The 15,914-nt window shown below is 41.7% G+C and overlaps 1 protein-coding gene across 1 annotated transcript in view; it reads right to left on the bottom strand.

Annotated features, from left to right (window-relative positions):
• The window catches only part of ASCC3 (activating signal cointegrator 1 complex subunit 3), a 4,485,173-nt gene that overhangs the window by 2,383,290 nt on the left and 2,085,969 nt on the right, over positions 1 to 15,914 (bottom strand). Inside the window, exon 11 of the mRNA XM_044069284.1 lies at positions 2,082 to 2,153. Within this exon, the coding sequence (XP_043925219.1) occupies positions 2,082 to 2,153 (72 nt within the window). The remainder of the gene's footprint in view (positions 1 to 2,081; positions 2,154 to 15,914) is intronic.

Here is a 15,914-nt window from a genome sequence, read left to right as displayed (position 1 = left end):
ATTTACTATATCACCATGGTGTTTGTGATAACTAACAGAGAGCCTGGAGTCCAAAGATGATTCCCACATTTGAGAATATTCATTAGAACCATCATTTCCTTGACATTTGTATGTTTTAATATGCCATGCTCGTTCCAAACACCCTGCACTTTCACTCATTTCGACACTGCTCCCAAGCAAAATCTGATGCATCTGTTTTTACAGACTGAGTACTGACTGACAGGGAGAAGGGTTTTTTACTTTTCTTAATCTGGCAGCTTTATTAAATTTCAAACAAGACTCACAAAGCTCTATATTATGTTTATGTCTGAAGCAGAAGAAACAATGAGCAAGGAAGTCTTTAGGAGCAATATGTCTACCAAAAGCACATTTGCACTCACTCACTGATTTAAGAGAGAAAGCCTTTTGCCCTCTTGAGGAAAAAATCTTCCTGATGAAAATGAGCAAAGAAGCTCTTTAAAGTGATTGTACTAATGAAAGCAATACTGTACTCACAAAGAAAGTGCAGCAAAATGGCAATTTTGTAAAAACAAAACTAGAGAGAGCAATGTCAACTGATTTTACAAGTGGCCAATGTCATTCTACATTGCCCAACTTATAAATAAGGTCATGGTATCCAGGTGGAAAGAAATCATAATGTCACTTTATTTGGTCCTTATCAGACCAATCACTGAGTATAATGCCCCCTTTGGATTTACCTGACCAGACATATACAACAGTTGGAACGCCCACAAAAATTCCTCAGCAGGAGTATCAAGGGTATAAAAACGTTATGTACAGATCCCCTTAAAGCCTTGCCTCTATACTTTGTCTCCTACACATTACTGAGAGGCAACCTATGCCTGGCACACAAGGCATTCCTGGATCCAGCTCTGGTGGACCTTTTGCACATCCACTAAATGAACAGCACCAGAATGACTAGATTTAGTGATTTAAATTTTGCTTGTGACAAGTTAGACATGTTGACAAGACACATTTGTCTCTCATATGATCTCTATAGTCGGAACAGGGTCTCCATTCGTGTGAAGCAGAGTCCATCTCTAAACATATTTCAACATAACCTTGATCAATGAATGGGAAATCAGAAATTCAACCCAATCTGCCCACCATGTCTCTGATAGAGGCAGACAATAATGCCCAGATTAACATACCCCTCCCCACATATAATCTCTATTAACTTCCTAACCATTCCTCTGTTATTAAATGCCCATGATACATAGGGCCAGAGATGGGTTAGATTGCATGGCTAGGCTTCTAAAAGTCCTAGCAGTCATTAGCTTAGTACGTAACCATAAGCTATGGACCCATGAACCTTGTCACCCCTGACTTGAACCACAAGGGCAAAAGGGGTTGAGTCCCACTTGCAAGGAAATCAAAACTAATGTTAGTATTTAACGGCAACTCAGGTTTATTAAACCAGAGTGCTTTTATTCCAATGTTTTCAAGAATTTCTTCAGAATTAAATTTATAATACCGTCCACACTGTTAAATACTTAAAATAACCACATGACTTTGGTTCACATACATGACTACATATCACATGATAATTAGAAACCACTGTTACAAAACAATCAAATAACAAGAAATTACTTAAAACCACAGTTTAGGAATTACTCATCACCGATCACTTTGCAAAAAACTTCATTAGTTTATTCAAACCAGGATTTCCTAACAACTGCCGTGCCAATTCTTTGTTTTCCAACATGTTGTAACCACCACCCCTGAAATGGAACTACATGTGATCAACAACAAAGAATATACACTTTTTAAACCCACTAGGAGTGACTTGATGGTCAGTAGGCACCGGGACAATAATAAATATAGAGAAAATAAAAAAAAAGACAAATGTGAAAAGATACTTTCTCATTCTAACTGGCTATATTAAAAAAGTTTAGTTTAGAAATGGAAACTCTTTGTGGCTTGGAGGAATTAAGCCACACAATATAATTGTTTACACAAGTTAGATGGGTTATGCAGACCATAAGTAATATAGTGATTGTAGCAGCACTATCACAAGACATTTATGCAAATATGAAGCTACTCCTTGGTTTTCATCCTTAAAAGTGCAGTGTGGACGTTACCTGATGGCCAGCTCTTATTTGCTCCAAAACCTTTTCATAGCATTGCTCCTCCATGTCATGTAGTTGCTGCACCTATAAAACAAATAAAAACAATAACAATAATAACAATGTCACAAAAACATTTCCGAATATTTACTACGTGTTTAACAAGTCATATATGTAGGTAGAAAAAAACTGTCTGTGCTCCTCTCCACCTACTAACTTTCTAGAGTAGTCATATAAAGTACTAGTTAAGCAGAAGTTCAGCTGATAAATACATGAAGTGGTACCTAACAAAACCAACCCAATCTGGATAACACCCTTTCTGAACTGCAATACTCTTGGCTGATCATTATTTATAGGGGACACAACTGCCACATTCTATACCAATAATCTCAGTTCTTTATTAAAAAGATGTGCTCACTGTCAGTTTTTTCCCCCCCAAAATAAGCATGGACATCAAACTGAAATAAAACATAAAAACAAACAATAATAGTAGAAAAATATTTAGTAAGTCACTCATTTTTTTAAGTCCTAGAGATACAGCCACTCTCAGGTGAGGGGACGGGCAGAATGAAAGAAAAAGAAGAGAGATCCCATAATAGCAGTTCATGTCAAATATCATTTCACTTGGTGATTACCTGCATACCATTATTTTTTTTAATTCAGTAAGACTTATGAAGTAGATCTAAATAAGTTACATTTTAAAGCAGACTGTACCAGGGCCCACATGAGGTCGACAGCCAGACATGAAAACCCTCATGACATATCATGATGGCTTTACTGGAAAGGTTCACCCAGACTCTGCTACAGTTTGCTGTATGGGAAAGGTTAGTTTGCTTTTTATCTGTTGTATTTTGTATTACTGTATTGCCTTTTTCTACTTTGTATACTGTGATTTGTTTTCTTTACACTGTGTTTTACTTATATTCTGCTTTTAACTGCATATTACAACTTGGAGAGAGACCACAGCTCTGTCGCTTGTGAGTAAGACATAATTTTTTCCACCCTCCCACTCGGTTATTGTTGTGTTCTTAAACACCACTGTCTTTCTAGTTGCCTGCCCCTTATGTTAACTTGACCATATATCTAATTTCCTCTCTGCTTTTACTGGCTGGTGTGAGTAAGCACAAAATAGTCATTTTGTGAAATCCCTCCCCTTCAACTATTTAACTTTATTGTCATCCTACTGTACTCCATAGTACCAGAATACAAAAGTCACCACCCCCTTTCAATCTATCTTGCTGTTTTAAAAATAGTGACTCTCCACTAAAACTTAACTTTTAGACAGGTAAAACTCAAGTTACCTACTTTCACATCTAACTCCTCTAGTGCACACTGCAGTGTTTAGTTTAAACCATTTTTTCATCATACCTTTAAGCATCTACTGCAAGACCACCAGTTACTGGAGAGCCCACATTCTGCCTCTCAGTAGTTATCTTGGGATTAGTGCTTCTGTTTTCTCCTGGTGAGAAAAGGAGTGCAGTTATATTCTTTCCCGGAGACTGATATTCACCAGAAAGCGTAATAACTGCTTTACAGGTGACAGCTTGGAATCTCGGCTTACATTCTGATCCTGGTGAGAGTAGGAGCAGAGTGCATCGATTCCTGACTCTTTCTGGTTTGGAGAGCGAGTGTCTGTGCTTAACATACCTGATTGGTCTGGTTGCCATTCGAGGCATCTACTAGAAAAAGGCTACAAAAGCCTGCAGACCCTTGCATCATCTGGGACAAGACTGTGGATCACCAAACAGGCCGTGGCCTTCTTCTCTTCTTGGGATTGGTGCTAAAATTTTGCTTCTGGTGAGAGAAGAAGCAAAGGAGTATTGTATCCCAACAGAGTGAAGCTGTGCTGAGACCAGCATTAGTAGTAGCCAGGCAGTAGCCTTTCATGCGACTCCCCTCTTTTCATTATTCTTGACAAGCTAATTCTTTATTTTTCAGTAAGTACTGCTGGATTTATTTTTCACTTCAGAACATCTGCCTAAATACTTCATCCTTAAATTTTCAGTGTCTACGTATTAGTTTGACCTCACATGTTTGGCAGTGCTCTGTACAGACTCAGACACCTTGAGTGACATTTTTCCTGTAAAAGGAATATATAAAGAAACAGCTCCAGTACTTAGCAATAATGACCAACCCCCCCTGGCATGTTTCAAGATCAGTCCCCTGTGCTTTCTCCTATTAACTTGGTGAACCTGGGCATTCTGAGGCAGTGTAGCAACTATCTCATGTACACAGACAACCCTCATCTCTTACCTCCCAACACTCAGATTTGTGAGAGATGCACTTACATATCCAAACCGGTAGCCATGCACTCTCAAGCTAAGACCAGAATAGCTGGTCAAGAGGAGTAGTTCAACACCTGCACAACACCACATGCAACACATATCCCTCCAGAACACCCACCATCACAGCTCTCACATAAAAACACAAACCACACACCCACCTTCATGGAGGCTTTCAACAGAAATCTACCCAAACAGCAGAGACATCCAAGGCAGAAACGCACTTGACCACCACAACACAGCACAAACCACAAGACACAAAGCTCACCTACACAGTGTGCCCCTTAACTTAAGCTCCTAAGGCAAAACAGCTTGCTCAATACACTAATCATAGGTGACTTGATAGTGAGGCACACGGATGTCCCACTCACAAGGCTGAATAAGGAGAAGGTAACAGTCAGCTGTCTATCAGGTGCCAGAATCACACACAGGACACAACACACACACAGGTCACTCACAACTAGTACACGTATGACTTTGTCACTGTCCATGTGGGTGTGAATGACGTGAGACACACCTCCCTTGACTACATGAAAAGAGACATGGAGGAGCTCTCGGATTATGTGGCCCAGCCAGGTATGACCCTAGCCCTGAGCAGCATCCTACTGTCACCCAGAATTATACCGCAGTACAAGCAGAAAATAATTGACTTCAACAATTGGCTAAGTTTCTGGTGTCATTCTAAGGGGCTCCAGTATCTGTCTGCTTGGGATGACAGGATTGACAGACCTCGATGTTTTGCCAGAGATGGCTTGCATCTGTCACTCCTGGGTTTCCAGATACTGGCTAAGGCTCTTGCCACCCCTATAGTGCCTTTTTAGACTATGTTCGTAAGACCAAATTATCACCATAACAGCTATAAATAAATGCAGTCTGAGGGTCAAGCTGCTCAACACTAGAAGTCTAAATCTCAAGAGGCACTTGCTTGAAGCACTCCTCAAAATGCAGAACATCGACATCTGTGCTGTAATGGAAATCTGGTTTAAACCAGCAGAAAGCACCCCTGGGCTACCAGGCTACAACTCATTCCACACCTTTCGGCCCCAGAACATGGACAGAAGCTCCAAAGGCGGTTCTGTCTCCATATTCATACATGATATGCACACCTCCAGCATAAAGCATCGGAGATACGTCAGGTACAACTAACATTGGGTAAGATGGCGATTCAGGTCGTAGCCTGCTATAGGTCCCCAACCATGTACCAAGATGATCACTCCATGTTCCTAAGCACCCTGTAAACTATTAGGGTCCAACCCAACACTCTCATACTAGGTGACTTCAACTACTCCTCCATCAACTGGGAAAACTACTCATGCACCTATGCACTGGCCAATGCTTCCTGGAATTCATCAAGTCCAATGTCTTGGACCAGCTCATTCTTACCCTCACTAATGGGAGAAACATCCTTGACTTGGTTATTACTAACATGGGCAACCATTGCTCTACAGCAATAGTCAACTCCTCCCTGGTTACATCCGACCACAAACTAATCACCATGGAAATCCACATCTCACCCACACCCCCTGGAAAGGTAACCACCATGAAAAACTTCTCCAAAGCTGACTTTGGGCTCCTAAAAACAGAGGTGGTATCTTCACGGCACCCATGTCAATGGAAAATAGATGCATGACTGCCCAATCATACACCAATGCACTGTACGAACACGTACATAAATGCATGGAACTAGCCACACCCAATAGAACCAAGACACTCTCTTCCAAAAAAAGGAAGCCAATCTGGTGGTCCCCCCTGCTATTAATAAACTCTACAACAGAAGGAAGAAACTGTTGCAGAAAAAGGTGAAGTCCCAACAGCCTCAACAAAAAGCTGAGATCCCTCATCTAAACCTGTAAAACCAGCTATGAAGGCAGAATTGCAGCAAACACTAAAAACCACAAAGCTTTCCATAGTTATATCAAGAACCTCCACGGCAATACCCAGATTTGCTCTGCGTTACTGCACAATGGTACCTGTTATACTGTGCCAACAGATATTGCCAACATACTTGCCAAAAGATTCAGTGCCAACTTTACCCCCCCCAAAGGACCAATCACAATACTGATGGAATACCAGGCACCCAGCATTACTGCAGTACAGGTTAAAGCTGCATTGTCCAAGGTAAAAATACAGCTTCAATGGAATACGACAATATCCCTGGATGTGTTCTACATGAACTACAAAGTGAACTGGCACCACATCTGTGTGCCCTGTTCAATTACAGCCTCATCTCAGGCTTTGTCCTTACCAAAATGGTGCACTGTTAAAAAGTCATCCCTCTCCATAAAGGGGGAGCAACTACAGTCTCAGGGAATTATCACCCCATTAGCTGGACGACTTGAGTCTGATATGTAAGGCTATGGAGCACATCATCATGGACCTAATTAACAAGGATATAGGGAATCTCCTAACACTAGTTCCCAAGCAATTTGGTTTTGTGAAAGGTAGATCATGCCTGCTCAACCTAATTGACTTATTTGAGTCAGTCACCAGAGCTGTGGATGAGGACAAAGCAGTTCATACAGCCTACCTCGATCTGGCTAAGGCCTTTGATACCATTCCCCACTCAGGCATTATTGATAAACTCACCAAACTAGGCATTAACCCCTATATCACTAGGTGGGTTGCAAATTGGCTCATAGAGAAAACCCAGTGTGTCAAAGTAGTGGACTCCAAGTTAGACTGCCAACCAGTCATGAGTGGGGATCAGTCCTGGGTCCTCTCCTGTTTGGCATCTACTTCTCAGAAGTCCAGGCCAACACGGAGGGACTCTAGTTGACCAAGTTCTCAGATGACTGCAAGCTGGGAGCCATTATTAAATCCCCAAGTGATGCAGACATCCTACAGAAAGTGCTCACCGAGACAAGTAACTGGTGTCGAAACCATGGCCTTAAGCTTAATGCCAAAAAATGCATCATCATCCCCTTTGGAAAAACTCAGTTCCCACTAATTACCACATCAATGGGAGCCCACTGAACACTGAAGGCATTACAAGAGATCTGGGGACACAGGTTGACAGCAACTTCTCCTTCGACCACCACATTGTCACTGTGGTCAGAAAGTTTTTATATGTGGCACATCTCATTACCAAGGGTTTTGCAACCAGGAAGAAAGAGGTCATCATCTCTCTCTCTCTCTCTACTCCTCCCTCATTAGGCCAATCATAGAGTATAATGCCCCATTTGGCATGTACCTCACTAGAACACATGCAACAGCTGGAAAGGCCACAAAAGTACCTCATGAAGAGGATCCTAGGCCTTAAACACATGTCCTACACGGACAGACTCAAAATACTCCAGCTATTCTCTGTCTCATATCATCTACTAAGAGGCGATCTCTACTTGACTTATGAAGCCATGTCTGAGCCAGCTCTGTTAGAAATGCTACACCTAAAGAAATCCCAATCCCTCCACACCACATGCTCCAGAGACCTCAACCTCATTACCAGAATCAACAGAACATGCAGGAGGGACAGGTTCATAACAGACTTCCCATACATGTCAAGCAGAGCACCTCACTGTCCCTCTTCAAGAGAAATCTTGATGAGTGGATGGGAAACAAAGTTCACCCCGGGGATCACTCCAGTGGCTCTAATTGATAGAGACACTGGGAACTAATGTTGGGCGGCACGAAGCCAGGGCACTTCTATGGAGTAGGCCATATATAAAGGCTCCAGGGTTATTAGCCTAGTATACACCTATGAACCTATGAAAGACAACTGCAACAAAAGAATATCTATGCTGGAATGCAGATCAAAGTTATCCCAATAAAGACAATAATCCCTAAAAGAAATGTCCACTTTTGGTTCTTGGTGTCATAAAAAACAAAAAGAATATCATAAGCAAACACTGGCACATACTTCGGGAATGTACAGGAACTAAATTCTGTACTTCTATCACAACCTCTTTTTGGTTACAGAAAATGCTCAATTTTGAATTATTATGTTATAAAGAGCAGTCTTCTGTACAACCTTATTTTCAGAGTATGTGAAAAAGCACATTTAACTGTGGAAAATATGTGTGTGGTAGTTATATTAATATATATAAGAGATTTTTTTTTTACATCCAGTAGATGGTTCTGTGGTTACACCAAAAGCATGTGGTAACTAATACAAATAATTCAGTTTATCTGGCAAAATAAGTGTCATGCAATGCTTACTATGTTGGTAAAACAAACAGAAATTGAAACAGTGCACCAGCAGTACTGTATCTGAGATAAATAAGTGTTTTTTAACCAATGTCCTTTACAAATACATTTTAGAAAATGTACATAATCATACATTTTGTATACTAAGTATTTTACACCATAACCTGTGAGGTGGGAACACTGTCCACACTACTGAAATGTCTGAATACTACGGGATATTGCGAATGAGAGTCCTGGATTAAAAGTCTAGGTCTCCCTTAAATTTCTATTGAAGGAACTACACAAACAAGTATAGTTATAAAAATATTTTGAGTGAATACCTATGCACTTTATACATTTATCTAATTTTAAGTTGTAATAAATGATCTTTTACTTTATCACTATTTTATTATTATTTTATCATGCTTTTGAATTATGTGATTTTAATATGTGAATAAGTTATCATGTGATTTTGAAGTATTTAACTGCTGCTACAATTGTATAAGATTTGTTTGCCTATTTGCCTGAGGAAGCCTGGTTAGGTTCTTACTTGCAACATTAAAAGTTATTACTATTAAATGCTTTGGACTTCGTTGGTACTTCCAGTCTGACGTTTTCCTGTGGTTTTTGGTTTTATGATCAAAAGATTCATCAAATCAGAATCCAAGGATACCTTGTATGCCAAGCAGAGAACACCTCTCAAAAGTCTGTATGATACAGAGTAAAGAGACAGGGCTTTGAGGTGATCAACGTAGGACATTGTGTTTACTCCCTGTATTCCTTTTGTAAGGAACCTTTGCTGACGTTCCAGTTACTGCATGAATCTGGTCAGCTACATTCCAAAGGGGGCATTATACTCTATGAAGGGCCTGATGAGGCTGAGTACAGGTATATAAATGTACTCGGGTCAATAAAGCCAAACCCCACTAGCTGTGGACATGCATGTTTCATGCTAGTGGGGTTTGGCTTTATTGGCCTGAATTTGTTCATTAAACAACTTAAAAAGAAAAAAGTCAAGGGGATTCAGAATTGCCATATAGCTGAAACACCTAATGTTCTTAAGAGTTATCTGCATGTCCCATGTGCCTGTAATACAAGAGATTTGAGGGATCACAGTGGAAATTCTAGCTTGGCTAAAATTTTCTTTTAGTTTTTAATGACTGTTTTTTTTGTGTGACCTTTTTACTCATTGTTTTGGTTTGTTAGTTGGGATATTTTGCAGACACCCTAATGGTAATGGACATCAGCTGGGTATTAACAGCTCTGTGTTTCTAGTTCTTAGTCAAACAGTCCACTTGTTCTCTGCTGATGACACCATAACAATGCCGAAACATGCATGTCCACAGGTAGGGGAGTTTGGCTTTTTTTGGCCTGAATTTGTCCATTAAATGACTTAAAAAGAGAAAAAAGCAATGGACATTCAGAATTTCCATATAGACAAAACACCTGATGTTCTTAAAGGTTATTTGCATATGTCTCATGTGCCTCTAATACAAGAGGTCTGAGTGATCACACAGTGGAAATTGTAGCTTGTCTAGAATTTTCTTTCAGTTTTTTCTGATTGTTTTTTCTGTGTGACGTTTTTACTAAATGTATATGCATGGTAAGAAGAAGAAGATGAAGAGAGTCAGAACCAAGACTTTGGTCTACATGTGTTCTGGCCAAATCTGTACACTACAACCCAAAAGTATCTCTGGGAATGTATTTTGCCAAGTCATGTTTTTAATCAGAATGGTTTCAAGGAAGAGGATTGAAGACGTATCAATAAAACAATTATATGTTCAAGCTGGAACGTAGCTTGTACAGATAACTTCAGGTCATCTCTCACACTTTTGGAAAGTTGGCAAAACATGGGAATGATGCATTACATCCGATTTCACTCAGAGGAATATGGACACCTAGGATAAAAAAGTAAGGAACTAATTACTAGGTGAAAATCTACAGCCTACATGACATTATGCGTGTGTGGGGAGGAATCCTGCATATCTAAGCGAAGATGAGTGGCAAGAACTGAACTTGCATATTGCAGCATGTTAAGTAAGGGAACGTGCACTACAACATTTCAAAGTCCAGAACAGATGATGTGAAGATGTATTCAGCAGTAAGAGTCCTTGCAAAGCTGGATTTGAGGACCAGAGCATTGTGGGGGAAGGTTCATGGAAGCAGGCTGCAAGTTGCCAAAATCCATCAGAGGAAAAGCACTGCATTTAAAATGTGACCTGGAATGCACATTTGTCTCAACGAGCCACCAGTGGAGGGCACCTCAGCTGCTGGAGCGCACTAGCATGCACTCACACGGAGAAGGTAGCTCATGGGGTGGGGTTAATAGGTCATTAAAAAAAATGACTGCACAGTTGCCTGTATGACAGACCCCTTTCTTGTCTACCAACCATAGTACAGTACAGGTGTGTAAAATCCTATCATAACAGTAGATGTCCTTCTCTTCACTGTTGCAGTATTCTTAACACGAGGGATCCCCTGCCAATGGCAGTCCGACATCCAGACAGTATACCAAAGCCTTTAGGTTAATGATATGTTGTACGTCATATGTATGCTCACCGCACTAGGCACATGGCATAAAGGTGACATCCAGACGTATCATCCTCATACCCGAGAGCCCCAGGAGGAACAGCAGCCCTAGGATACCAGAGGGCAACATACACATCCAGAGGGGGAAAAGCCCGGGGGGAGGAGGAGGAAAGGAGTAAATACTGCAACAGTGAAGAGAAGGACATCCACTTTATGGTAAGATTTTTCACAACTGTACTATGTCGTTCCATTTCTCTCTTAATCAGTCTATTAATTTGCTCACTTTTTTCTTTTCTCCGCAATCTGCTAGTGAGAAGATGTTGCACACTTTGGATGTGCATAGGCAACTCATAATTTACTGGGACAAAACTAAAGCTTTTTGAAAATCTGATCAGCATTTTTTCCCTTTCATCCTAGATAATTAGATTTGTTAGTTTCCAAGCAGACTATTTCCTCTTGGATTTCTAAAGCGATTTCTTTCTGTTATTCTTATAAGAGCTTTCCTTCTATGGTTGAGGCTCACTCTACTAGAGCTGTTGGTTCTTCTGGTGCTTTTTTCACGGATTTGGATACCAATTCTATCCTTGAGGCAGCTACCTGCTCTTCTGTGCATACCTTTACCATGAAACTCCTGTTGCAGTATTCTTAAAATGAGGGAGAGTGCAAAAGCTCAGGAAGACTGCAGGGAGGAGGAAGGGCAAAGTAGAGCCTTCTAGGAACCCATGAAGAATGGGCCTAGCAAACCAGCTCTAGCCCTTGATATGACATCCAACTTGTAGTGCTTGGTAAATGTATGCACAGAAGACCAGGTAGCTGCCTCAAGGCTAGAATTACTATCCAAACCCTTGAAAAAAAAGCACTAGAAGAAGCCACAGCCCTTGTAGAGTAAGCTTTAACCATAGAAGGAAGACTCTTACCATGATAAGAATAACAAAAAGAAATGGCTTTAGAAATCGAAGAGGAAATAGTCTGCTTGGAAACTAACAAACCTAATGATCTAGGATGAAAGGAAACAAAAACGCCTATCAGATTTTTGAAAAGCTTTAGTTTTGTCACAATAAAATATGGGTTGTCTATGCACATCTGAACTGTTCAATGCCTTTTTACTAGCAGCTTGCAGAGAAGAGAAAAAAGTGGGCAAATTAATAGACTGATTAAGTGACCACTCATTCACCACTGTAGGCATAAAAGAAAGACTGGTATGACAACCCACTGTTCTTATGAAAAACTAAGAAAGGAGAAACAGGCATAAGGACTTGGAGCTCAGACACCCATCTGGCAGACACCCATCTGGCAGAAATAAGGGCCAACGAAAGGACAGTCTTCCAAGAACAATGCTGTAAGGAAGCTGAAGCTGCAGTCTAAAAATAAGCTTAAGTCAATTTCTTCAAAACGAAAGTAAGATCTCAGGAAGGAGGCTTCCTGGGATGTCTGATATGAAGGGTTCCTTTTAGAAATTGCTTAGCCTCAAAAATGGAGGCCAAAGGAGGAGCTAAAGGCAGATGAGCAGAAAAAGCTGAGAGGTGGGCTTCAGTAGAAGAATATGCCAACCCAGCACTGAGCAATTCACACAAATAAGACAGAACCAAATGAACATCCACAGTAAGTAGGCCCAGGTTATGAGAAAGACACCAAACAGAAAACCTCTTCCATTAGGACAAGTAGGATTTCCTAGTAGTGGGTTTCCTGGCCTTCTGCAGAGCACAAAGCAAATCCTCAGGGAAAAAATCCTATCACCCACAGTGTCAGTTGAAGAGTAGACAGGTGGGGATGGATGATAGATTCCCTGTCTTGTGTGAGAAGATCCACCCTGTGAGGTAACTTGTGGTGACTGCCCTTGGATAAATGCTGTCTGGGCTAAAAGGAAGTCACCAGCAAGGTTTTGGGAACATCCTGTTTTACCTTGCATGGGACATTTGGAATGAGAGGAAGGGAAGGGAAGACAAAGAAACACCCCCTTCAATGAAAAAGATAGGAAGCTCACATTCCAGGCCAAAGGACATGGAGTCCTGGCAGAAAATTGAGCAAGTTACCTGTTCAGAGAGGAGGCAAAGAGATCTACTTGAGTAATACCCCACTGGTGGATAATATGCAGAAACACATCCCTGTGAAGTATATACTCATGGGACTATGTTATGGACCTGATCAGGGAGGCTGCCACAAAATTATGACAAAGTAATGTACACTGCCTGAAGTGTCCCTTGGTACTGAATAGCTAGCTCACAAACCTGGAGTGCCAATCTGAAAAGAAGGTAGGACCTTGTTCCCCCTTGTTTGTTGACATGCTGTCTGTAAAGACTTTTAGGGGCCCTGAAGAAAACACAGGACAGAAAACAGTTAGAGCCAAGAGAAGAGCTCCCATCTCCTCGATACTGATGTGCTCCTTCTGTTGCTGAGGAGACCAGAGGCCTTGCACCTTTAGGTTTCTGAATGAACCCCCCCAACCCCCATCTGAGGGATCTGTGAACAGCCCCCCAGCCCCTATCTGAGGGGTCTATGAACAGTTCCTAGAAGAAGGTGGAGGTTGGGAGGTAGCCCTGGATTCAAACTCATTTGGTGAATCCACCACCGAAATTCCAACTTGAGACATGGAAGAAGAGGAATATGAAACTCTAGAGGACAAGAATGCCGAAGCCAAACTGACTTTAGATACCAATGAATCTTTCTCATGCGTAATTTGGTGAAGGGAAGCATAGGGATGGTGGATGCCATGAATTCCAGAGCCCACAGAAATTCCCATGCTGAAATCAAGGCCAGAGGAGGAAGGGACTGAAAAAAAGGAAATCAGACACAAAGCCTTGGGAGGAGGCAGGGATGCTACTACAGGAACTTTCTGGATCCTGCATCCCAGAAAAACATGATCCCATGATGGGGACAGAAAGAACTTTTGAAAATTTACAGTGAAGCCCAGGCTTTGCAACAGAGTGTTGCCCCACTGAAGGGGTTGTAAATGAATCTCTGCAGAGGTGGCTTGAATGAGGTAATCTAAATGAAGACTTGAATGCCCTTGGGCCTCCAAAGAGCAATCACAGGAGCTAGGCATTTGGTGGATGCACTTGGGGCAGTAGAGAGGCCGAAGGGCAAAGCAGAGAACTGAAAATGCCAGCAAGAAACAGAGAAATGTAAAAACTTACTGAAAGGGGATGAATAGGAATATGGAGGTAAGCATCCTTCAGATCCAGAGAAACCATAAAAGCCTGAGAAAGAAGTAGAGGGAACAAAGTCCGAAAGGACAACATTTAACAGGAAGGAACCTTCAGAAATGTATTCGGATGAGAATGATCCAGAATGGGTCTCCAAGTCCCCTCTTTCCTGGGGAGCAAAAACATCTGGAATAAAATCCCTTCCCCCTTTGAACAGCTGAAATCTCTTGAACAGTTCCCTGAGTCAGAAGACCCTGAAGCACCTCTGGAAAAAGCTCAATCAACTGGTCTTGAAGTGGCTGAGGAATGCCCATGAAAGGGAGAAGAGATTTTCTTGGTGAATGATGGAAAAACCCAGGAATCCTGTACTATGCTTAACCAGACAGAGAAAGACGGTGTGAAAGAGGAATGCGGCTGGGAAGAATCGGGTAGTCAGACGACACCTGGTTTATCAGGAAAGGAAGGCTTCTGAGAAGGAGGGGGTCTGTGTAGAATTAGCAGGGGGACCCCTCCTATCATCCATCTTGCCTTTAGGAGGCAGACAAGACTACCTTCTAACAACAGCTGATTTATTGGGATAGTTTCTCTGGAAGTTTGGCACAGGTGAAACAAAAATCGTTCAGGTCCTGTAACTCCTTGCCTTTTTCCTGCAGGGACTTGAACGAATCAGCTGCAGCAGCACCAAACAAAAACTTGTTGTCCAAAGGCGCTCCCGTCAACTTAGTCTTTATATCATCAGGCAGAGGTTGAAGCCATAGCCAGGAATATTTCCTAAACACACAGCCAAACCAGCAGTCCTAGAAGAAGCATCTGGTGCATCATAACTGCATTTAACAGAATGGCGAGCTACCTGGGAAGAAGACCTTAACAGGGACAAGGCAAAAGTCTTTCCTCAGAATCAGAAAGGTCAGAAATAACCTGGGAAGCCTGAGAAAGGAGAACCAGAACATATCTGTTCGTACGAGTCTAATAACTAACAACCTGAAAGGCTAGGGTAGCTGATGTATAAACCTGTTTACCCAGCCTTTCCATGGTTCAGCTGTTCTTATCAGAATGAAAAAGTTTGGTAAAAGGCAGTAACTTAGAAGGCTTGTCAGAAGGCACAGAGACTGAAGGGTCAGCAGATGGACACAAAGAAAAGTACAGTTTTGTACCTACCATAAATGTAGATGTTCGAAGATCCACATTGCTGCAGTCCTTACACTTGGGTAGTCCGCTGTCCTCGGTCGGCCCGAATATCAAAGTATAAGGCTGACGTCGGTCAGGGCGCATTTAACTGACGTCAGGACGTCAGGGTACAAATGCGCATGACCGACGTCATATCCTCAGTCTTTTCTTGCCCCAGATGTCAGAAGACCCTAAAAATAAAGGTCAAAACCAAAAGACAGCAAACAACCAACCAACCACCCTTGCACTAACTATATGTACAATATATACAATATACACAATATGTACAACCCAACCCACACAACCACCTCTCACTACAGAGGGGAAGGAGGGAGGGTAATTGACTGCAGCAATGTGGATCTTCGAACATCTACATTTATGGTAGGTACAAAACTGTACTATGTTCTTCATCTCACATTGCTGCAGTCCTTACACTTGGGTAGAATCCCAAAGCAGAGGTAAGGGAGGATGGCTAACTACAAGGAAGCAGGAGCCGCCAAAATGCCCTGCAAAACAGCAGTGGCAAAACCAGCCCTGGACTTAGAGTAAAGTGGCAGGTGATAATGCCTAGAGAAAGTATGCACAGAACTCCAAGTAGCTGCCTC

This window comes from Protopterus annectens, chromosome 1.part0 (genome assembly GCF_019279795.1).
Source record: "Protopterus annectens isolate FY-2018-M chromosome 1.part0, PAN1.0, whole genome shotgun sequence".
Classification (NCBI taxonomy): domain Eukaryota; kingdom Metazoa; phylum Chordata; order Ceratodontiformes; family Protopteridae; genus Protopterus; species Protopterus annectens.
This window is presented reverse-complemented; position numbering and strand designations above follow the sequence as displayed.